General features: G+C 39.8%; 1 protein-coding gene across 1 annotated transcript in view; it reads left to right on the top strand.

Annotated features, from left to right (window-relative positions):
* The first annotated feature begins 255 nt into the window (after positions 1-255).
* ZNF385D (zinc finger protein 385D) overlaps positions 256-25,559 on the top strand; it is a 412,256-nt gene continuing 386,952 nt past the window's right edge. The window contains 2 exon segments of the mRNA XM_054273561.1: positions 256-385; positions 388-651. Of these exon segments, the coding sequence (XP_054129536.1) occupies positions 319-385; positions 388-651 (331 nt within the window). The 5' untranslated portion in view covers positions 256-318.

The raw sequence follows: 25,559 nt of genomic DNA, 5'->3' as shown, positions 1-25,559 counted from the left end.
TCTCTCCCTCCTCCTCTTTCAATCAGTGCCAATACATTTTCTCTGTATTTCTGTGTCCATATAGAAAGAAGGATACATTTTGTGGAAACGCTGACCAAATACACACACACACACATATATACATAGATGCATGAAAAGAGAAAAATCAACCATAGAATAACTTTTCAGGGCTGCTGCAGTCTCTACTATAATTTGATATGGAAGCAGATTTATTACTAAAATTGCAAACAAAAGTTATGCGCATTTTGTTTCTCGCACTGCAATAATCTTTCTGCAGAAATTTTGGCGGCCCCTCGCCAAAGCCAGAGGGGGGACTCCATGGCCGGAGGAGTGCCCGGGACTCTAGCGAGGAAGAAGAGGGTGCTCCGCGGAGGTGAGGGAGGGAGGCAGGCTGTTGTCTCACCACACATGGTCTTGTGGGAAGTGGGAATCTCAGGTTGAGTTACTCATCGGTATGGAGTCAGGAGTGTGCACAACCAATGATTTTGATGGCAGGAGGTAACGTACACATGTTTTTCAGGGAAGGTGCTGTAGGAGGACTTGCCGGCGGGCAGGAGGAGGTTTGCGCCGAGGGCTGTCATTTCCCAAGCGCGGAATTCTTCTCATCCCAGGAGCCCATCGCCGCCGCCTCCGATGCTCTCGCTCCCTACGGTAGGAGCGGGGGGCTGGCGGCGCACGGACGCGGCCGGGCACGGGGGGCGGGCGCGGTGCCCGGGGCAGCTCCGGTGCCCGGAGAGCGGGGCGGGGGGCGCGGGGCGGCGCTGCCCGGGCTGGGCGCTGCCCGCCCGCGCTGATTGACACCGGCCCGGGCGGAGGCGGGTCCGTGGGGACCGCGCCGCTCCCGCCCGCCGCCGCCGCCGCCGGGCAGCGCGTCCCGCGCTCCGCCGCTGCCCCCGCGCTCTCCCGGCGGGATCGCGGAGCCGCCGCGGCATGGCCGGCGCGCTGGGCAGGGGGGCGGCGAGCTGGCGGATGCGGAGCGCGGCGGGCGGCAGGAAGGAGAAGGCGCCGGGCGCCAAGCCCCAGCCCCGGCACGGTAAGGGGGCGGCCGCGGCGGGGCTCGGCGGGACGGGAGCGCCAGGTCCGCGCGGGGCAGCCGCGAGGCCAACTTGCCTGGGACTTGCAGAGCCCGGCCGGGGCTGGGGGATGCTTTGCTCCTTTCCGCTCCAGCGGGTGCGGAGGGAGAGGCGCTCCCCGCTCCCGAATTCCGCCGAGCTGCGCCTTATGTCTTTTATTTGCCGAGGCGAAAGGAGAGGAACGGTGTTCGCGCGCGTTTTGGCATCTTGCTTTGACAGCGGCTTCTTTGATAATTCTTGCAGAAAGCGTTTCTCATCTGGCAAACGCCAGTGAACCCGAGAAGAGTCCCCGAAATCTCTTTTGGCTTTCACGATCTTAATGCCCGGAAAGCACTGTTGAAAATATTGCCCTGTGTGCTGTTGTCTCCTCCTCCCTTACTTGTTCGGGGAGACAGATGCTCTCTTTGAAGGCTAAACAGCCTTCACAGACAGCTCTCCCAAAATCAGACCCTGACTTTGAAGACATAGAGCGGAGTGGTGTTTCACGAACTACTGAAAGCAGTTGTTGAGGCTCATGACCCTTGTGTGCTAAACACTGAATGCAGTTTGCCCAGAGCCAAAGCTGTCATGTACGGTTTCCTTACTGTGCTGCTTGGCTGTCACCGATCTCTGCTGTGAGGAACAAACCCAACTGTTTGTGGATCTGGTTGCAGAGTCTGGAAATCTCACTAGAATTTGTTCTAGCTGTGTGTTCCCCATTGGGTTTTATATCCACAATTTGGATAAATGGGTTTGCAGGGGTCTCTGACCTAATCCTTCAAGGGTAAAGTAACAGCTTGTGTTTGAGTTCTGCGTCAATTTGCGTTTGTTTGTTGTTGTTTATGTTAGTGCCCAAAGTAACTTTGTGTCTTTTCCTGAGAAGCTAATTTGGCTGAAGGAGTGATTTGTACTCTTTACAAGTCCAGAGGTTGCTGTAGCTCTTTCAGTTATCTTGATTAAAAGAAAAAAGTTGGGATGATTGGGAGCCTGGTACCTCAGGTGTTGGCATTTTAAGAAAATGCTTGCTAAGAAATTAATGCACTCAAATGCAGGTCTGAAATGAAAACAAACTCAGTGTTTCTTCCAGGTGACTGTCACCTGGATGTTTCTGAGCTGGAGTGCTTCTGCAGCAACATCTCCTTTTCCATTTTGCTTCTTTGTGCCCCTTTCACAAGCCAAAAGAGGAAACAGACCAAAAGTTGGAACAAAGATTTTTGTCAGTGGATGTCAAAACCCATCTAAAATAAATTCTGTAGGGAAAAAAGGTGTTGTCCATTTAGAGAAGAAAAGTGGTTGTTTAAAAGTAATTGTAAATATTTGTCCTATTAATTCTGAGTGTAATGCTGGTAGTAGGGACTCACATGTTGATGTTGATGGGATTCTTTTAAGTTGGGTACCTGTTATATGTAGGTATTACACAGTAGCTAGGCACACAGACCAAAATAAAATTCTGGATGCAGTGAATTCAGTGGGAATTTTGCCACTGACCTAAGAAGAGCCAGAATTGAATCCACAGACTGTGTAGTGTGAGGTGTCGGGCCAAACTGAAAACATTTGGCTGATTCAGCGGTGCAATTGTGGCAAAGTTTATAATCCTGCATATGCTGCTATGATTAATGTATTATCATAATAGCTCTAAATTAAATTAGTTAAATTATGGAGTTATAAAATTACTTGGTTCTAATATACCTTAAAAAAAAGGTGTGATATGATCCAGTCTATCAGGATTGCTTCTTATAAATGTTTTCTAAAGTATCATATAATACTGAATTCACGTTTAAGTAGTTACTGCAACAACATAGAACACTGAATTACACTGAAGCCCATGCACTTTGCAGCCTTTCAACTGCCATTTAAAAATAAGCACTCTATTGTATTGCCTTTGCAAAGTGAACTAGACTTAGTCACCAGGTCATTTACTAACCTTTGACAGCTCCAAATGCAAGGTAGAAATGAAATTAGAGTAATCTGCATGTCCTTAATACTGATTGTGTGCTATAGGGAAAGAACTGGGGCGAAAACCAAAGATGTGATATTCCTTTAGTATGCTTACAAAATTTTCAAAGTTACAGAAAGACTCTCTTTTCCAAGAATGAACTTTTAAGTAAATTTCAGCTTTTGTAAGCAGTGTTGATAAATTCATCATACAGGAACTGGAACTTACTTAAAATGTTTCAGCTAAAGCATTAGAGGGGTTATAAGTGAAATACAGCTAAAAGTAAAATTGTGGTATATCAACTGCCAATGATTTTTAACTAACAAAGAGACTGATACGTTGGATTCATTTATACCTGCCTGCATTCAGTTATCAAAGTGAGGTGGGAACTGTTCACAACAGAGCTATGTGAAATACTTTAAAATTTGGGAAATAATGTTTCTTGGGAAGTAGTATTTCTTCCTAATCTCTGTTTTTGCTACAAAACCATTTCAATGGGCCACCGTCCTGCCTTGGTAAAAGGTGTCATAGCTCTATGGATCTCAACAGCACTGTTATGATTGACACCATCTGAAGACCATGCACAATATTTCTGCGTGTGTTTGGATTAAGATATGTTTATTTGGGCATCACTTAAGGATCTAAATTGGCAGGGTGCATATTGAGTTGCAGCTGAGCAAACCTGCCATTTAACTGAGTCAAGTTACAAATATTTTCCAGCTTTGACATTCTTCTCACCTTTTACAGGAGGACTTATGGAGACTTTTTTATACTTTTCTGATATTTAAAAATACAAATATGAAAATGTCCTTGTGATCTCATGTGTAAAGTTCTTGTTTTACAGGATTTTTGGTTTCATACCATGTAAAGCAATATAAAGCAGAGCTAGCATTCCCACCCCATGTGATCTATACAGTAAATGAAGTCTTGTCAAGATTCCAGCAAAAAGTTCAAGATCCTGTTGAGATGATGAATATTAAGAGTCTTGTAAAAAGTCCATTTTAAAATTATTTAATGTTGGGTTATCATTGGCGACTTACCTGTAAAATTTCCAAAGAACTTGAAAACTGACAGCTGCAGCCAGAATTCTATTACAGATTCTCTTTAGGCAGAAGAGATTAAGAAGTTGCATAATGAAAAATATGTACATAAAGAAATATTTTAGTGTACTGCTTGAGAAAACTTTGAAATATTTGTATGAGGAAACCTCCTCCCTTGAGAAGTAGCTATGGAAAGATTGTGACTAAAAGCTATGAAACAGAAATAAATTTTAAATTACTTTGTATCACCAGAAAGAACTTCTGGAGAGAAATCAATGTTTTATATCTCTTTTAAAACTATGTGAAAGTTAGTATAAAAACACTTACCAGGGAAAAATAGTTGGATGTATGTATAGGAGTGTGTTGTCAACACAGGTGCAGTTTTAGACAGAAAACAATTACTTTCAATTTATTTGATTTTCTTTAGAAAGAGCTCACAACATGTGCCATATTTAGACTGGCAAGTGCAAGTCCTCTGTGCCTCAGCCAGCACAATGAAATCAGTTGTTTTTATGCAAATATGTTGAATTATACCCAGGTAGGCTGGATAAATGATTATCAGCTCCAGCAACACAGACCACTCTTTCACCTGAATCTGCTGACTAATTTTAGTCTTCATCTATCTAGAGTTGTCACAGAATAAGACAAAAACTGTTGTTGCCATATCTGTTTGGTGCAATGGAAAGGTTGTAGTGTGGGAAGGGGGGAAGTCAGTGTATCATTGCTGCAGAGACGTGGTCTCTTCCAACTGTGGTGAACTGCTAGGATAAAGAAGAGAGAGGGAAAAAACTCTGCAAAGCTGTTCATAGCTCTCCTCTTGAATGAGCTTAGTTGTATGCACAGTGCAAACATCCAGGTTGCTCCTGGACTGGCCTAATTCTACAGTTAGCAAGGAATGTAATAAGGAAATTAAATTATGCTTGAGCTTTCCACTTTCAGATGTTCTCATCTTTTTACATTTCTTCTTGAAATATTCAAAAACGTGCTTCAGTATTTTCTGTAAGCTTTTCCTTGTCTCTTCCTTCTCTGTCTGTCTCCTGGGAAATAATGTTGTTGGTCGTGTTGAGGTAGTCATAACCAAATCTTCTCTTTTGCTTGAGGCATAGTTCTCTCACCTCACTTTTTACATGTGCCTTATTGTAGCATTTATGAAAGTAAATGTCTGAAATTAATGTAGACTTTTTGTATATATATATATATATATATATATATATATATATATATATATACTTAATATAAAGGAATAGAAGTTTTCTTAAAGCAAGTAAACATCTTTTCTGTGATCAGCTGGAATAATCTGCAGGTGGGTTTTAAATATTGAAACATTTTCCTAGCCTATATGTTCAGAATGTGTGAACATTGATGTTATTTCTGTTTACATCTACTGACACTTTGATGCCTCAGCCACTTTTGGGGTTTCATTAGTAAGGCAGTGTGTTTGCTGTGTAATGCAGACCTTGCTCTGAAGGCAAGACTTTCCAAACAAATGGATGAGTAAGGAAGGGTTTTTGGCCAACTCCAAGAGGGGTTGGTTTACCAAACATATTTTAACTTGATTAGCTTTTCCCTTTTTCCTTTGATGTAAGTGCTAGCTAGCTTTTGCCTCTTTCTGTGGTTGTTTCTGTTTTTTTGTTTGTAAAAACTTGTTTCTTTATTTCTTTTGTTTTGTTTTTCAAACTATTCCCTGTAAGAAAGGTGATACCCTAGTGGATGCCTAGTTCACAGAAGAGGATATTTATGATACTGATAAAACCTAGCATTATAACTTCCTCAATTAGAGATAAGTAATCAGAGCTAAAAATCCACAGATTATTCTAAATTTTAATTTATGATAGAATGAAAAACCCACCATATAGATCTTAGAAGCAGACTCCAAATACAGTTTTCTGATATTTATTTAAATCTAATTTTGGCACAGAAATGTAGTCAAGAAACCAAAGACTTCCCTTCTATTTCATAACCAGATATATTTTCCTGACTTCTATTTTTTTACAGAATATTTGGGTAGTTTTTTGTCAGACAGGGTCTCAAGTCACCTTGCTGGGAAGTACAAGGTGTGATCTGAATGGAAAAAAGAAAGAATCACTTTCCTGATCATTTGGCTTTTGCTCTTGAAAATTCTGAAGCTAGGTGAAATGATTACTCTGGCAGAACTATAGAAAATATCTCATTTCAGTACATTCGAGAATATTTTATATTTTGAGTATCCCTAACTCCAGGGCATTTTATACTTGATTCTGGAAGTTTCCAGACTTATATTCAGTTTAACATCTCTGCCTTTGTCTTTCCATTTAGCCTTGCCGTGTTAAAACAATGAATCATCTTGTCCATTAACTACAGTTGGAATGTCTGTTTATGCACTGAATTTGTTTTGTCATGTTGCCTTAATAATTGATTGGAACTGTGGCAACTCCTGACTGCTTTCCCATATGAACTTGGGCTATTCCCAGTGCTGTTCTGAGCAGTAGAAGCATAAGCTATCCCCAGACCTGGAATGTCTTTACTCTAAGGATTTAACTTGTCTTTCTTATGAAACTGTAAGGCAGCATTTTCATTTTCTGTCCTCATGCATATGACTTTGTGTAGAGGATGTAATATTTCCTATAACAACTGAACAAGGAATGTTGTTATTGTAGGTTCAGTTTGATACATTCTATTTTGTTGATGGATTTTAAATTAGTGCTGATTAATATGTTGAATCATTAAATAGCAAGTTAAATAAAACTATAATGGCATTCTTTGAATAATTTAGAGAAGTGGCATGGTGCAAAGGAAGGGGCTACAGGGCAGGGAGGCTGAGCCAGCAAATGCAAATTTGTACCTCTTGCCTTGTGAGTGAGCTTGAAGATAGCACTTTGGTTGCTATTTAGGCAGTGTTTTGAAAATAAATGCCCTTTTAATAAAAAGGCATTACACTGGCAGTTCCTTGAGTTATTTAATAGCATTTGCCTTAACTATGTAGTAGTAGAATTGAGATTATTTTCTTTACTTACATGAAAAAAAAATCTTTGTTTCTTTTGGAAGGTAAATAATGAAGCATCTTCTTAATAAAAAAGCCCCAAATACTGTTTAAAATGTGTTCCTTTTCAGATGGCTTTGTGTTCCTGTCTTATGCACTGTGATACCTAAGAATATTTTCTCTATGACCAATTTTTGTTGAGTTGTTGATGCCACATTGCTGTGGAAAGCATCAAAAAGTAGAAACAAGGAGTAAGAACTAGTGGGTAGAACCTTCTCCTGAAGGCAGATTAAAGTAGAACTATTAGTTTGTGATAATGAACCCAAGAGCCTGTGGAAAAAAGCAAGAAAAAAGAGTTGTTATTGTTAATGACTGCATTGTGCTTTGCTGTACGAACCATTCCAGTATTTTGTTCAATACTTATTGCTCTGAAGCTATGAAACTACAGAGCTGTCTAAACTGCTGGCATTTGTAGTGAGGGGGAGGAATGGGAGGTTGAGAAGAGATACTCCTTCTCCAGAAGTTGGGTTGAGTAAATTCATGTAGTGTAACCAGATGTCCTCATCAGTTTCATCTCTTTGGCTGATTGTCACTGGTTTCATGTGGGAGGTCATGGTTGCTGCTAGACAAGAAGTGGGTGGGAGTAAAATTTTTAGGTGGTAAGTGAGAGGAGGTTCTGTAATGAGAAGCTGTACACAGAGAGATCAAGGGACCCCTGCATTACATTTGTATCAGCGGGACTGCAAAACAGATGAGATGCTGTGTTCTGGAATGGGCAGAATGTTTCAAGACTTCTGCATCATTTTAAAATATAAGGCATCTTCATAATCAAGTCCTGACATCAGTAATGTGTTCCTTGCAGTGTTCAAACCTGAATTAGATGGAATGGGAACACAATATTCAATTTTTATTTAACTTAGAGGTGTGAATTTTTGGCTTTCTAGCTACTTGGAATTCCAAGATATATTCAAGCCTGTAAATCCATTTAAAATCTGGAAGAAAGTGTTTTTTTTAGATCACTATATGTGTTTTAGGGAAACACGGTCTTTTCCAGTCCTGATGACGTTGGAATTCTCTATGGCAGTCCAGCTATTGATTTCAGTTAACACTGAACTTGCCTGAGGGATGGTCAGTTGTTTGTGTTAATGGTACTGCTGGGTGCAGCCTAAATTGCTTTGAGCATTTGGCCTACAAAGGCAAGTTCCAATGAAGCAAAAGAGAATTTACCACTGTTTATATTCATTGTGCCGTTGTGGAGGATTTCTTGTTATTTTTCACTGAGAAGTGGTGATAGTCTGCTTAGAACAGAAACATATATTGTTGGGGTTTTTGTTTGTGTGGGTGGTCTTTGTTTTCTTAATGTCCAGGCTGAAGAGCTAGTCCCAGCTCAATGACATTAATTTTTGGGAGAGGACTGTATTGCAAGTGTAAAGGTGGCAGAAGGATCACCTTACAGAAACTGCAGTGGCTGGACTGGGATTCTGATCTTGGAAGGGTTTGATCTTGTGGGCTGTAGCTGCTTGCTGTATGCACCAGATTAGCTAGCTGATTTTTCAGGCTTTCTGAATTCTTCTGTTTTGGCACAGGGAGAGAGCACACAAATGATCTCACAGAAGAGATGATTAAGTGACACCTGAGAGCTTTTCAGAGTTCTTAGCAGCATTGAGCAGTTGTTCCATTGCAGGGAGGGTTAAGCTGAAGCAGCATCCTTGACTAGCTTTTTTCCCCTCGTATTCCTGCACCAACATTATGCCAGTTTGATGGCAGATGGACATTTTTAGCCCAAGGCTTTTGTATTCTGCAAACTCAAACTCAGTTTTATGATTTTCTTAGCATAAAAAGAGGAAAGTGACAAAATTATTTACTGATGTATTTTGACAATTGTATATGGCTCTTTGATGGTGCTGGTTTGTTTGTTTGTTTTGTTTCGTTTTCTTTTTTTTTTTTGATCTAGTTAAAATATTTAGATCGAATAAGTTCTGATTGTATTCAGCATATCTAGTGGAAACCTGAGGAATACACACAATGATTCAGGTTAGAAGGATCCTAAGGAACATCTCTAGTCCAGTCTCCTGCTCTGTGCAGCTGTGAGATAAGATCAGGTTGGTCAAGGCTTTCTTCAATCCAGTCTTGAAAACATCCAAGGAAGGAGTGCACAAAGCCTGGCAGCTGGTTACTTTTTCACATCAAAACCCCAAAGAGTGCCTGATAATTTTGGAAAAGTGGGAGCTCTAGATAACTGGCATCTTCCTAGAAATAAGTCCAAGAGTAAGTGATGCTAAAGTGATTCCACTGATGATCTGAAGTACCACTTACAAAATATAATGAAAGCTGTCTTATTTTGGGATGTTCCAGAAAAGATAACTGGAAAAATAATAATTTGCTAAATCCATAATGTTCTGAATAAAAATAAGTCGAACTATTCCTAGGCTTGCAACCCATTATCTGAGTTCACCTAGAAACTTAGTTAACTTTTTGAGAAGTATAGAGGAGTATGCCAGCTGTCTGGCCCTTCAACTCTGCATGAACCAGAAGTGCAGGTAAGAGTTTGTGATGAGAAGGGTCTTGGCAACCTGAGCAACTGAAATGTTCCAGTGTCATTACAGCACAGGAGTCTCAGGTCATTATGGAAAGAGTCTGAAAGACAATGCTTTACTTTTTTTTTTTTTTTTTTTGTGGTTTGTTTTGGGTTTTTTTGGGGGTGTGGGGTGTGTGTCTTCTTGTTTTGTCTGGGTTTGGTTTTTTTGGGGTTTTTGATCCTCCATAAGGTCCCAGCTTTGGGGCAGTAATGAGACTGCTTGTTCTGATGTTCCACTACACACCCTGCCCATAGAGGGGTGGGTTTCTCTGGGTGTCCCCTGTGTTTGGCTTAAGGAATTTCACAAAGAACCAGCAGCTCCACTGCGTCTTTATGTCCTGGTATCTTCTTGCGTACAAGTAAATTTCGCAACTTTCTGTCAATATTCTTATGTAAGAAATCTCCATGTAACATAGCCTGGATGCAGTAGTACAACCTTGCTGGTAATATATTTTCCTGATATAAAAGAGTACTGTTTTTCTTTAAGAAGCACATGATGACTTTCAGTATTAACTGCTATTGTCCCACGTATCCTAATTAATTCAGCTATTTGTTATAATTAATTTGTTAATGCTTCTCCAGTCATGTAATAAGATACATTGGCCCACCAGCAGTCTCAAGGCACTCATGTTAAAAGATTGTTTAGAGACTCACTTTCATTGCTTAATAATATTTTAATAAGACCTTTCATTGAGCTCTGTGGCCATTAAAGTCTTATTTTTGAATTTTTCTCTTCCTTCTCTTGTCCTCAGGTGTTTGTTTTTTTGTTTTGTTTTCTTTAAATCTGACATCAGATTTTATCTTTGTTCCACTGCTCTTTGCAGGTTTTGTTTTTAACAAGTAGGTGGGTAAGAACTTCTATCAGTACAGATATGATTCAGAAATCTTTGATCAGTGGTTTTCCTTGAAGCCTACGGTCCTGGTAATACTTCAGGTTTCAAAGATAGGGGCAAAAGATGATTGAGAAACTAGTTTGGTAAATAAAAGTAATTTATGATTTTCCTAATATAGGGAAAAAATAAGAACTCTATCTGCTACCAAAATTGTGAAAATTTGGCAGTGGCTGACCCTGTGATGCAAATCCCAAGATGGATTTCTCCTGTTTCTGATATTTTATGTGTTTCTTGAGAATTAGCGTTTGTACTTCAACAGCTGTTTTTAAAAACGTGTCTATGTTTGAGAAAGGGTGTGTGAAGCCAATCCATACAGTAGAAGGAATTGCTATGTACTAATAGCTTTTTCAGGAATGTGTGTTCTCTGGTCATAGCTTACAGACCCTGAACCTGGCACAGAAGAACGTGCAGAGTGAAGGGTGCCATGAGGAGCTCTCACTGCCGGAGCAGCGCTGCACTGTGCGTGTCTGTGTTTGCCACACTTTGCTGTTTGTGTGTTTTTGCCACAGAGACATGCAGCAATCACAGCAGGCACTACTGAGCAGCGTGGCTGGGAGCTCTGCTGCCATCTGTGTTAGCTCTGCCTGCTCCTGTTGTGTGCTTGCTTCCATATGTGTAGTTCAGCACTTTGTCTCTGCAGCCATTGGAGTAATAGTTTTGAAAACTGTTGTGATAATTGAGTGATGGCAAACAGTCATTTAAGAAGTTAATAACTTTGTTTTCAATCTATGTTCTGTATTTATTTTTTTCTTCTCTTTAATATCTCCTACTCCTTCAGAAACATTTCATGAGATACTAATGCTCAGTCCAAACTTGAACTCATCACTTTTGGCTTTGTAAGTCGTAATAGCCTCCACAGCAACCACTGTGATGCCATAAACAGAGGATTTGACTTCAGGTGAAGAATGTAGGCAGTAAAAGCAGAATAACCCATAAAGGAAAATGTGGGAGGATGGGGAAGACAGGGAAAGTGATTATTTTGGCTTTCTGTGTAGCGATACACCACCCACCCTCCCGGAACTTTTTTTTTTTATATCTTTACTGATAGCTGAAAGAAAATAGATTCTTTTATGATGTCAGAGTTGAACTTCCATTTTAGACAGTGTAATTGAAAATATATACAAGTAATGGAGTTTTATTCTTCATGAGGTTTCTTTTTCTCTCTTTCCATTCATTTTTAAAAAATCACTTTAGTAAATCCACCGTGGGAGGATAGTTTTGCTGCTGTACTTTTCCCAGGATGCAGCAAAAGAAATTGCATTTGCAGTTCACAGAGAATGAAATTAGACTTGCTCTGTCCTGATGATCCACTACTCCTACACCCAGCACATTTCTGGGAGAGACTCTTGCTTGCTATAAGAGACATTGCCCTGACTGTACTTGCACCTGCTCTTGTGCATGAAGGAACAGGCATGGATTTGGGCCCACGTAGCCCCCAAATTAGAATTAGGCACTGCATGGAGTGCCTCTGTGTGGGTCTGTCTCCTTCCTCTCTGAGGCATTTTTCATGGAAGGGGAGAGTTCAAACACATCACTTTGTTTGCTTGTAGGGGTTGAGACAACTTTCTGTTCTGTAATAAATTTATACCTGCTCAGAAATACCATGGCCTCAGAGAGCATCTGGCAGCTGAAGGATGTCCATTTTCGCCTTGCATCATCTCATGTTCAACCCATAGTTGGGTGCTTGACTGTGAAATCAGTAGAAAGTAATTGGGAAATGCAAATGATATTATGGCATCTGGAAGAGTGGACTGGGATTTTTTTTTCTTTTTTTAGTTGGACACACTCCTTTTTCTTGTTGAATAATAAAAGCTTTCCCTTTAACCCTTCAGCCATCCATCCATTAGAGATTATGTACATAAACCTTTATTTCTTGTCTTTTGTGTCTAGTCACTTCTTTTTTTTTTGAGCTGTGGCTTCTCAAAAGCAGCTTCAGTTACACAAACACTCAAATGACCTTAGTGCTCATGTAGCAACTTAAGTACCTGTGTGCCAGCCTGCACAGCAATAAGTGCTTCCTTTCCTTACAGAACAGAAATTGAATGCATATAGTGCCTATGGAGGAAAACATTCTCAAATAAGAGCAGAGAAAGCCCAAGGATCAGCAAGGATTTCCATTTAATATAATGCTGATTCTGTGCTCCACAAAGCTGGTTAACGTGGGGAGTCCTACCCTAGATCGATGTATCTATATCTATCTATATCTATATATCTATTTGTTCAACAATTCCAGCAGTTTTCATTTGCATTTCAAAGGCAGAGAGAGGCTGAGAGTACTCATATTTGTAATTCCAGTATTCCAGTAGTCCCTCCATCTGGATGGTTGTTCTTGTGAAACTGACACAGTCTGAACAATTTTCATCAATTTCATGTTTTCCATCTTCTCAGATGAGCCTTTAATCCCTTGCTTGCTGATCCCTGGTTGATAATCAGATTTGACAGCGATAGGATGGCAGTAAATATCTTGATATAAAGGTCTATAAAAAAGTAGAACTGTTGTTTCTCTCCTTACTCCTTGGTGAGGTAAAAGTTTATTTGTGAAGTGTGAATAACTTTGAAGCATAAAGCTGCCTAGTTTTGGGCCATTAACAAGTGGATTTATTAACAAGTGAGATGTTTATTATTTTTTTCCCCTCTTAAAAATAAAAATAAAAGGCTTATTTGTGACCTACTTCTTAATATTTCTGGAAATTAATTTGATATCAACTTGACTGATTATTCTGTTTCCCTAGAGGCTGAGAAGATACTTTTCCAAATAAGATCTAAGATAATAGTTATTTGACATGTGGATAATAATTTTCATTCCTGAATAAAACCATTCTGAAATAATTTTAATGCCAATAAATAATAATAATAATTTTAATGTCAATTAAAACCTTATTGTTAACTGAATAAGAAATATTTAATAGTTGCATTTAGCAAAATCTGCCCATGGTTTGGTTTTTTTTTCATTGTTTTGTACACATGTGTTAGCTGCATAATTTCTGCACCTATTTTGATTCCCATCAAAGTGGAAAAATCCTTTCTCTTTGCCTTTTAAGCCATCCTCTGCACAATCTTACCTGTCAAATTAATGGTAAAAATATTCAAAATAGAAGGTTGGACATATACACAAAATGATGAGCATACCCAGCTTAAGTGCAAGCTGTGCCTATGGAATAAAGCAATTTTTTTCAAACAATAGGCTGTAATCAGTCATGTTTCATTTTAATAAAATTTTTTTTCTTGAATAATATTTCCTAGTTGTGGCTCTCCTTTACTTTTTATATTCTTATTTATAATTTTGGCGTTATCCCATTCTAGCCTGTCTGCCCGTACTTAATCTTGGGAGGAAAAAGATTCTAAGTACACTGCCATATTTTATTTCTTTCTCTCACTCTTCTTTTCATGATAAACTAATTTCCATGTCTATACTGTTCCAAAAATTCTTCCCCCTCTATTCAGCTCCTATAACCTCAGTTAAATCTGAGCTTCAGTCTCAGAGACAGGAATTAAAATGTGGTTTCTTCCTCTCCTGCTTAAGCCCATCCTTTTCCTTTTTAGGATTTGGTGTTCTTGCCACCTGTGTATTCAAATGTCCATCTGGCACACTACGGAGTATTCTAATTCTTCTATATATTTTTTTCTTTTATATATATATATATATGTTAATTTTCTTTTCTTAAAGAAATTTGTGGTAGTTTTCCTGTATGTGAAATTATTCAGTATTTTTCTTTACAATTATAATAAGAGTCCAAATTGTGAGCCCAATGAGATCCAAATTCCACACTTGCTTATATAACAGTACTGTAATTTTCATTTATGCTTTCTCTTGGTTTTATGCCAATAACTTCAGGAAGATCAAACATTGTAAACTTTCTGGGTATAACTTTAGAGATAGAACAGAAGATTCTGAGGAAACCACACTCCTAACTATACGCTTCAAACCCAAACTCCAATCACTTGATGCACAGAGAAGTGCTGGTGATGACTGTCCTCTTTGGGAGCTGCTGTTTTCCTTGATGTTGCTGTGGGAAGAGGTCTTTGTTGTTTTGGGTACATATGAGTTAGAAAACTCTGAAAATTGCTGACAAAAAGGGCGAATCTGATTTAGGACATTCCCACAGATTTTGTGGGGGCAGGGAAAGACTGCATTAGTGCTCATCACTGGAAAATGGTAAGAGCCTTTTTTATTGGGTCATTGTTTCTGACAGCTTCATCCAGCTGCCTTTTCAGTTCTCTCTGGACATGCTGTTACAGAACTCTGAGAAGCAGACTGAAAAGTTGCATGCAGCAAATGAGCAGTACAAGTTCCTTGTTAATGCTACTTTTCCCTTTGGCAAGGTTTTCAACTTCAGAGAGTATATTTTTTCCCCTGCACTTGGAATTAATTTTGTATGCCTTGACAGCCAAATTATTTGCTGTAGGAGTAAACCACCACATCTGTCCCTCACTGAAGCTGAACACTTTGACTGAGCTGGTCCTACCAACCCCCGATAGCATCAAATGGTCCATGGGCGAGAGGAGAATCTTCTGGTAATAGGGAATTGCAATTTGTATGGGCAAATACAAAGCTGAGGTGGAGTTCTACAAATGGGGACAAGTTGCAAATAATTCAGCATTCAGGAAAAAGTGATAACAATCATTGTTCATGCCAGCGTGTGGCTGACTTTTAATTAGCTTGGAATTATGCTTTGCTGGTTTAGGTAAAAGACAGTAAAGATTTTGTCAGCTGAAAATTAATTGCTCGAGTTTTTTTTTGCAGAGATTATTACTAAAACCAACACAATTCCTACTAAAAACTGGAATTCTGTATCATATATATTTTTATATATGTTATATCCATATATAAATTAAACATTGATGTGTAAGAAGAGAGTGCCTGTTGTGGAAAAGAGTGTGCAAAGCTCCATATGAGAGGGGATGCAACATTGCCTGACTTGACCAGTTATAAGTGGTTTTCTGGCAATGAGTGAAGAGCTGAATTTAATGATTTAAACATACAGAGACCTATGGGCAATGTCTGCACAGTGGTTATTTGCATTTGAGAAATGGGAACAGGTATCCAAGGAATTTACTGAGGTAAGTTAATAGGTTTTTGAGTGTGCAGAAAGATATATGTACTCTGGGGAAAGGTAGCATGTGACCAAATCTGAATGCACAGGGCTTGAACATTGTTGGTACTTTGCAAAATTGCTTATCAATAGCTTATTGAGTAAACAATTTACTTTAGCAAGTGTGGAATATTGTTAAGTGATGAAATAAGAAATGTGATAAGCAGTGATAAGGAGGGTGATAGCAAAGACTGTGATTAACAAAACAGAATTAGGACAGCAAAACCTCACACACAAGCTTTTATTTCCAGATAAAGATCATTCTACAACTGAGCTTGCACAAGGTGAGTGCAGTATGTTTAAAAATGAGATGTGGAAAAGAAGAAATATTGAAATGGATCAAAAAAGTGAAGAGGACTATAATGTACAGTGGTCAGCAATAATCATCATTCCAGTTCATTCCAGTTGAAAAAAGTGTTTGATAAATGTCCTAATCACAGAATGAAACAGCAGAGAGAGACCATTTTAGTTTTCCCTTAATCAAAGCCAGAAAGAAAATGAGAATTCTGAGCTAAAATCTTTGGGTATCTCTGCTCTGCCTGTGGAAACTGACAGGTCTCCAAGCAGGAATACGGTGATTTGTGAAAAACTAATTCATACAGTGAAACTATTGCATGTTTGTATATTTATCAAATTTGTAAAACGTGGAGGAAGCCAGTGAAGGCAGCTTTTCCACATACAGTTGGAATAATTAGATTATCAGGATAATTGTATTAGCAACTTGTTTTAGTTTATTTGTAAGAGGACAGAAAACTGTAGAAAACCTGCATCTTTCAATAGACCAATTAACACAGAGCAAGTAGTGAACAGAGAGTGACTATCAATACTCATAAAAAAATATATATCTACTGAATACTCCAGGCTGAAAGGGAAGTGTGTTGGGGTGGAGTTTTTTCTTTTGTTTTGTTTTCTTTTTTCCTTTTTATTTTTTCTCTTCTAAGTCCAGAAATGATTCTTGCACAGAGATAGTTGGGCTGCACCTAGAACTTTGTGTATCTGCCAGAAGATATCACTAAATAAGAATGTCTTTGGAATTATCCTGGCGTTTGAGATGTTTCAGAGGAAATTGAACCAGGCACTAGGGGAGCTCTTAGATGTTGATATTGTTGCTGGTAATGTTGCTGCAAGGAAAGGAAAAGTAGAATACTGTGAGGTTGGATTGTAGAGACCCTTTGGGGCACACTAGGCAGTGCTTGTGTCTAAATCAAAGGATGAAAGGGAAGGGTAGCACTTGTGGGAAACCAAAGCAAAATCAGAGTGCTTTAGATAAAATCCTGAGTGCCAGTGGTTCCAAAACTTTGTGGAAACAGCAGTGTTAGCTACACTGTGATACTTCTGGAAATTGCCCAAAACAGGCGCTGGTGTAAAGAGTGTACACGGTGGGGTTTGCTAGCAGAGTCTTTAGAGACACAGGCAGCTACAGCAGAGTAAAACTGGGAACAGGTCTACCTAAAGACCAGTGGTGAAGGTTAAAATGGCAGATCCCTGGCTGACAGTGTGTGACTGCTTACATTACTTGAGAGCCAGACAGGAGCACATCACAGGGACTGGCTGTGAAATCCTTTATTGCCTCTTGCACTCCACGGCACTACCATACAGCAGGCAACATGTGGAAGTGATTCATTCCAATCTTTTATGTATATCTCTTATTTGTGCTTTTCCTGTCACAATTTCCTTCTCCAGGTCATCCCAGGCTTGTTAAGTACTTTCAGTACCCCCCTGTATTTTCTTGTCCTACTCCCTGTCTTCTAAGCCATTCACATCCAGTAATCTTTTCCAGATTCATGGGCAGAATATGTGTCTTCCCAGTCTAATTTTCCCAAAAACTCTTTAGCTGTCCCCAAAAAATTCCACCTGGGACAGATACTGAGCAAAAAAAAAAGTCCAAAAAAACCCACCAAAAATCAACCAATCAACCAAAAAGCCCCAGTCAAAGTTTGGCAAGGTTCTAAGCTGATAATGAGTTTTCCTGATTGGAAGGGATGGCAGCAGTGATGTTCAGTTCTACCAGGACTATTACAGTGCTTTGTAATTACATATCTTCACATAGATTATGACTAAAAAATTGCTAGAAGTTTGAAGGACCAAATTATGCCTAGCACTCACACCTCGGATTAATAGGAGACATTTAAAAAGGGACTTAATAAAATCTAGGGAAAACAAAAATACACTTCTATCTGACACTTGTCCACACTTGGGTATGGAAGTCAAGCATAATATGTCTAAGAGAACAAATGCAGTTTTTTTTCTCTTAAATGTATGGTTTGTTTGATAGTGTTTGTGGGCTTTGTGTAGATCTTGTGCAATAAAATTTTTTTAAAAATTAAACTGCTACATTGTGTGATTTCAAAAAGGATGGAGGTACAACAGGTGAACATGCATTGAATTTCCTTTTTGACCCTGTGGATATTTTCTCATAGGGAAATTCAGCATGAGCTTCAATATACCCTATTTTTAGTGTATTTTGCATCTCTGTCTTTAATTGAATTAAATGAATGCATGTAATTATTGGACTTGCCTTTTTATTTCAAAACAGTCCAGCCAGGGAGTAAAATAACTGCCTTCTGGAAAGTTCCTACTTTGAGAAGAATGTTTGTATCCAGAATAACTCTGCCACTTCAGGAAGTTTTTGCTCTGAAACCACTGGACCAGGTTTGCTGGCAGGATTTGGGACCCTGTGGAAGGAAGTTTGTGAAGAACTGCAGCCTGTGGCAAGGATTGGTGTTGGAGAAGTTCATGAAGGTCTCCTGTAAGATGGACCCCACCCTGGAGCAGGGCAAGAGTGTGAGGAGTCAGTCCTTCCTTGTGGAGGAAAGATTGGCAGAGATTGTGATGAATTCACCACAGCTCCCATTTCATATCCTCCTATGGCAGAGAAAATGGGGAGTGAAATTGAGTCTGGGAAGAAGGCTGGGCTGGGTGGAAGGTATTTTAAAATTTGGTTTTATTTCTCATTTTCCTACTCTGATCTGATTGGTAATAAATTAATTTCCCTGAGCTGAATCTGTTTTGATTATGACAGTAATTGGTAGATGATCTTTCCCTATCCTTGTCTCTATTCATGAGCCTTCTGATGTATTTTTTTTCTCCCCTGTCCAGCTGAGGAGGGAGTGAAGAGCAGCTTTGGTGGGGATCTGGCATCAAGCCAGGGCCAGCCCAGCACAGCTGGGATAATTTACAAAAATTTGAGGCAGGTGGGAACACAGTTGAAAAGGGGCATCAGAGTAAGCTTGGCCAGCACTGTGACCACCCTGGCATTAGAAATCTCTCACAAAGGCTGATTGGAGAAGAGCTGAAAGTGGAGATGAAGAAGCTCTCTCAGGAAGTAAGGTTTTCCTGTTTTTCTGCTGGTCTAGCAAGATGAAATGGTTTATACCATGGTCAGAAATGTGCCAGAGAGGGAATGGGAATGGTTGGGACAAAAATGCAGGCTTGGCAGGCACATTGGACTGATTCAGGCATACAACATCAGTGAAAAGTCACTGTCCTGTAGCTGCAAACAGGCCAACAGCCTTAGGCAATGTTTATGCCATATTTTCCTTTTCCCATTGCCATATCACCTTCTTTCACTCCCTTGCAATTTAAGCCTTTTGGAAGCATGCCTCAGAGCAATGTGGTGACTGTGTGTGGATATTATATCCTCTATTAGCCACTCCTTCAATCCAGAACATGCCAAGTATTGCACCAGGGCTCTGTATGAAAATGCCTTATGATCATCCAAGTGCTCAAAAGGTGGCAAAGGAATCTCATCTGATACAGAAGGGAGGAAAAATACATGGACCATTTCTGGATGCTGTTATGGAGGGTTAAACTGAAAAAACAGTTTTGTTTAGAGTGTCTTGAAAGTGTTCAGGGTAGCATGGCCATTATGGAGGGAAGTCTTAAATGACTGCTGAGAATCTAAAACATCTCTAAGGAGTGAGAAAGGGTAAAGAAGATGTGGTTTTGATCTCTAGAGTAAGTACCAGGTCAAGAGAGTGCATTAGCTAAGGGAAATATCTCGAAAAAGGCAAGGAAGGGCATTTGGGAAAACACAGAAATAAATCTTCAGGAGACTATAATGGTGATGAACATTCCTAGGAAACTAAGCACTGTGGAGTGTGATGAGGACAGGAGGACAATTAGAGATCACTGAACTATCACAACTTTTCTGCAGCATTTTACTGTCTAGGAGAAACTTGACCTTTGTGATTTATAACCTGTTGAACTAACATACAGCCAGTCAGAACTTCAAACATGTTCTACTACAGCTCTATTGCAATTTTATATTTTACTGTTTACATTCAATTAAGCAACATTTCTATTTTGAAAAGCATGCTAAGGCCATTTCTCTGCAATGCAGCTTCCTCCTAATGATACCAGTTCCTGATAACTTGTTTATGTAAAGGCAGAGCGTTAATTTTCTTACTTACAGCAAGGAATACTTTTTCTTGCCTTCATACTCTAGATTCCAGCTGGGAGCATATGATGCAGCTCTGACCCAGATTCACCTGCCATCTGGACTACCTTTTAGAAACACCCTTTTTCATTGTTTGTAGCATCAATAAAACCTCTTTAGCTTTGCCCCCCAGTCCATTAAAGAGGTTCTTGGATATAACTGCACAGATTAAAGCAGAACACAGCTGATGTGTATGACAGAAACAGCTGCCGCTTACAAGTATTCAGCCCTGTCACCTCCAGTTCCCATTCAGTCTCACAAGTAACAAGTTCTCTTCATTAGGAGGAAATGGAGCTGTGTTTGCAAAGATCCTGGTCTAAGTGACTTCACTGCTCTCATGCTCCAGGCTAACACAGGCTATTTAGCCAGGCTGTGAATGCCCTGGGGAGGACCAAGACCTCATTTCTGGTTTTGGCCTCAGAAGTTCAGGGAGTAGGCTAATGGAAGGTGTCAGTGTTCAAGCAAATCTGGAAATCTCACATGATTTGAGGTATCAGAGCAAAACGAGTTAGCTGCATTTCAGTATCACATCTGATGAAAAAGACTGTTCAGCACAAAGTAAAGAAAGAGCTCTCCTATTGCTGGAATATTTCGAATGAAGAAGTTTCCAAAAGGAATGTTTCTTGGCTATGCGTTTTTGTGTTGCCACAGATAATGAAAGATCTAGAATGTTACTTTTGCCAACAGACCCTTTCTAGCTTATCAAGCCTCAAACTGTTGATGACTGCTAAAACTGGTCTGTGAAAATTTGGAAAATACACCTCTTGATCCTTACTATAACCATTTCCTAGCTATAACCATTTCCTAGCTCAAGAAACACAATGCAATTGCATAACAGTGAGGAACAGAAACTAATTGATTGCTTAATGATGGTCAGCAGTGTGATGTGCATTGGAAAACTGGCATATGGTAGTATGCTGATTTTAAAGAAGTTTGTAAGAAAAGGAAAAGCCTTTTAAAGATATCTGATGTTTAACCTGTGTCACTGAATGTCAGCACAGATCACTTATACTAATTTTGCAGCATTTTTTTGAATGCCTCTCAGATATGTATGCATTTATGTGACTTTTTAAGTGAAATTATCCTTCTAAAATTTAAATGAACATGTGGCGACTGTCTGGTTTTTAGAAAAAAAATAGCGTATAGGTTTACTATCCTGAGTTATCAGAAACCTAACACCTTTGAGTAAAAACTAGGTAACATTTTGAATTCAAGATCAGGTGTTTTCCTTACAGTGTCTGTAATTCAAGAATTGCTTGCTTTAATTTCTTTTTTCTTTTCCCTGATTCCTTCAAAATAATAAATTTAAAAACTATAATAATCTCTGTGTGGAAAAACTTGAAAAATGCACTGCACTATTTTAGATTGTTTGACCTAATTTGGAGAACTAAGGCCTTCAGCCTTTTGGATTAAATTCAATCAGAATTTGACATCTACCAAGCACTGTGCCAATTGTTATCTGTAAATATGAAACACCTATGAGCTAGAGTGTGGTCATTGAAGAGAAACCAAAGAATTACAGGTCCAATTCACTGTCAATTAAAACATGATTTGAATTTTAAAGTAAATCTCCTGACATTAGCAATTGCCAGGGCTTTTCAGAGTCATGAGGCAGAAATCACTATTGTATGCTTTCGTGTTGTAAATGATGAGATTCACACATTTGTGTCACAGTCTAGCTGTGAGAAAAACAAAGCTGAGACCATCTGAAATGAAATCATGTTGTGATTTGTGCCAGATGGGTGCCTGAAGTAATTACAATGTCAGTGCTTCCTAAGTAGGGTAACGATATGGACCTAATTCTGGTCAGTCTGGAGAAATGTGTTGTGATGAACTTTCAACTCTATTTAGCTCAGACATATGTTGAAAGATAACCTAATGGGATGTTACTGCAATCTGCTGCTTCTTACCCAGGCTTTTGAATACACTGCTGCCATAATTGTGCCAGTGATGGTTTGTACAAGTATTGAGACAAATGGGCTGAGGCCTATTGTTTTTATACTTGGTGTGAAATCTAGAGAAATAATCTGTCACTTGGGTATTGTGGTTTGTTATAAGCAAAATAGTCGAGACTTGGGAGCCTTTGTTGAATTTAATTTTTTATCAGTTAGGAAAAACCTCTGATCATGCATTTGGGTGTTGCAGGGGAGTTAAAAGTATCAAGTGCTTTCCTTCCCCTTCCCCAGGATCAGCCTAACCCAAACACCTATTCTAACCCCTCCATAGTCTTGGTTTCCCTTATTTTCACTTCAGATTAGGTTCAGTGTTCCCCACTGCCTTTGGGAGGTGAAGTGCAAGAGGGGAGGTCACGTCCCATAATTGCATATTTTTGCTCCTCTTCTTTTTTCTGTTTTTCCCACTGTTCTCTTCCTGTCCTGCTCTAGAGAAGGGCCCACAGGCCAAAGAAGTGCCTTTGGGGGTGCAGCTGCCCTGGCATGGGTTCCCCACAGCTGCAGTCCCTTGGGGGTGTTGCTGCCTCGGTGTGGGTCAGCCATGGCTGCAGTCCCTCCTGCCCAGAGCCTGTTCCCAGTGACATTTCCAGGGCTCTGTGTCCTGCTCTTGTGGCTGGCACAGGCACTCCTAAACCTCTTTTAAACCTGCCCGAGGTTTTTGGGGGTGATGGGCTGTTTATGCTGGTTTCAGAGGCACCTGGAACCATCTCAGGGCGCCTCTGCAACCCTCTTCTACCAAATCCCTGCTGTTGATGCCCAGTATGCAGCTGTAGTGCAGATTTTCCCAATCTCGTTTTAAAGTTTTAATCTGCAAAAGACAGTGCACAGGAGATGTGAACCTGCAACACTGCATTTTGTAAGGGGTTGGAGGAAATGGTTAACTTCAAGGCAGGGCTGTTTGATGAATAGCAGATAAATAAAGAGGACTTGGTAAAGAATCATTTCTTAAATCCCAGTTGTGTGTCATAGTCCTTGTGTTTTATTGACATCAGTGTCATCTTTCACCCTTTAATAATGAGACAGCTGTATTTCCTCATGGACTCCTTTAGGATGACTTCTGACAGGTAAGCAGACTGCTCATTTATCTTAAACCTCAGCATGCTTCATGCTCTTCTTCTTCTTTTGCTGCATTTTAATATATTATTTGCTGAAACAGCCTTAGCTCACTGGAATGAAATAATTTTTCAGCAGGCTGAGGCAACAAAAAAGCCTGAGCACCTGGTAGTGGGTGCTCTCACACCACTAGCCCCTGATGGTCTCTGTAGCCTGGGATTTCAGCGAGGGTATGTGTCCAGTTTGCTGACCCAGGATGCACAGCTCATTCTTTGGTTCTCTCCTAAATCTCTACAGAAGTGTCACAGCCATGTCATATAAAGAGCTTCAGACTCAGCTAGCTGATGCTGGGATTCCCTGTGTGGACTCAGTAATGTTGGTTCTGAAGTTGCTGTCTGAAGTGCAATGCCCTTCTGAGGGAACACTTCATGAGTGTTAACACTTCATGTGGGTTTGAAATGCTTTTCGAGTTGGTTTTCTAATTGGTCATCATCTAAAGCTTATCTTTACTTTAAAGAGGGAAACTGGGATTTGAGGGTCTGTTCGAATCTGACACACCAAGTCGAATGCTTCTAGATGGCAGATCCTGTGACCAATATATCCTATTCATTGGAACAGAGCAGTCTATTTTAGAAATTGTCCAAGGCCTATTTTATTCAAAATGATTTATCACGCTGGCTTTACATAAGCTGAAGAAAATATCTTTTGCAAAGCTGACTGAAAGTCAGTAGACCAATTTGTGTAAAAAGAGTTCGGTGTTTCAATTTAAAATTATATTGAGGATGGAGGAGAAAAGGAGAGACCTTTTTGTGCTGAATGTTAAGATGAGGACAAAAATAATTCTGAAATAATGGTCTCACCCTGGAAAATGGGATTTCATTAAAATCAACCTTCAGCTGAATCTATCAGAACTGTCAGTCACAAGAAGAGATCGTTAGGCATGTAATTCCATGGAAAGATTCTGGGTCCACAGCCTGCCTGTTTATATCTTCCATGATACTTATACCTCCACATTTTTTGATTTGAGAAATATGAGAATAGTTTATTTAGTCAGAAATGCCAAAACATTGAATTTCTGAATTAAGATTTATGGAGAGGGGAATGTGCTACCTTGTTCTGAAATCTGTGAAGACTTTAGATTTTTATCTGTGAGTTTATATTGTTTTATGCCTTGCAACTCATCTCTAGTGTTGTTGAATTTGATTTCAGAGGTGATACCTATGAGTGATGTTGAACATGACTTAGTATTTAAGCGTATTGGAGAATCTGTGACTTTGGCAAGACATTTTCTCTGATGAGGCTAAGAGGTTAGGTGCACATGTAATCCCAAGAGTTTCTCAGATGGGCAGAGAGAAACCTTTTGAAATTCAACAAAGGCGAGTGAAGAGTTCTGCATCTGGGGAAGAATAATCTACCAGATCAGCCACCAGTAAAAGCTGAGGGCTGACCTGTTGGAGAGCAGGTCTGCTGAGAGGGATCTGGGGGTCCTGGAGGACAACAAGCTGTTGATGGGCCAGCAGTGTGCCCTAGGTGCCAAGAAGCCCAAGGGAATCCTGGGGTGCATTACGAAGAGCATGGCCAGTAGGTCAAGGGAGGTGATCCTGCCCCTCTGCTCAGCTAGTGAGTCTTTGTGAGGCCACATCTGGATGCTGTGTTCACTTTTGGGCTACTCAGTACAAGAGAGACCTGGAGCTCCTGAGGCAAGGGGCTGTGATGTGTAGGGGTTGTTTAGGAGCACCTCTCTTGGGGAAGTCTGAGCTGTGCCTGTTTAACCTGGAGAGGGCTGAGAGGGGCCCCGTCAATGTATGTGTCTGAAGGGAGAGCTCCAAGAGGATGGAGCCAGGATCTTAGTGGTGCCAAGAACAGGAGAAGAGGGAACAGGCAGAAAATGAGAAACAGAAGGGTTCCACCTGGACATGTGGAAGAACTTCTTTATTATGAGAGTGATGGAGCACTGAAACAGATTTTTCAGAGAGTTTTTGGAGTCTTCCTCAATGGAGATAGTCAGGAATCATCTGGACACATTCCTGTGCAATGTGCTGTAGGCTGACCCTGCTTGAGGAGGGAGGTTGGACCAGATGACCCTCTGTGGTCCTTTCCAACCTTATCCATTCTGTGGTTCTGTGATCTTCAGGAAATTAATTACGAATAACTGCCAAAACACTCATATCTATTATTGAAGTTGTATTTATTCTAAGATAATATTTTAAAAAGAAAATTATCTCTCATATTTGTAAAATTTTCTATAGTAATTGAATCAAAGGACTGTATGGCACTAATTGAAAATGGAAGAGATCTTAATTATAGTATTAAAGTAATGTATAATAATTCTTTTGGCTGTTTTACTACTCTTTCTAAATTGCTGGCTATGTTAATAATTTCTTTGAGCGAAGTGTTAATGAAGTAGTGATTCCTACATAGAGGGAGAAAAATTACTAACTCTAAATGTTTTTGTTTTCTGTGAGGGGTATTTGACATCCTTGATATACACAAATAGATTGAATTTGCCACTTAGCCACTTGATTTTATGTGACATGCTATCAAACTTGTTCTGGCTGAATGTAG

The sequence above is a fragment of the Melozone crissalis genome, unplaced genomic scaffold (genome assembly GCF_028551555.1).
Source record: "Melozone crissalis strain CALT ecotype California unplaced genomic scaffold, PUWL_Pcris_2 ptg000016l_1, whole genome shotgun sequence".
NCBI lineage: Eukaryota > Metazoa > Chordata > Aves > Passeriformes > Passerellidae > Melozone > Melozone crissalis.
This window is presented reverse-complemented; position numbering and strand designations above follow the sequence as displayed.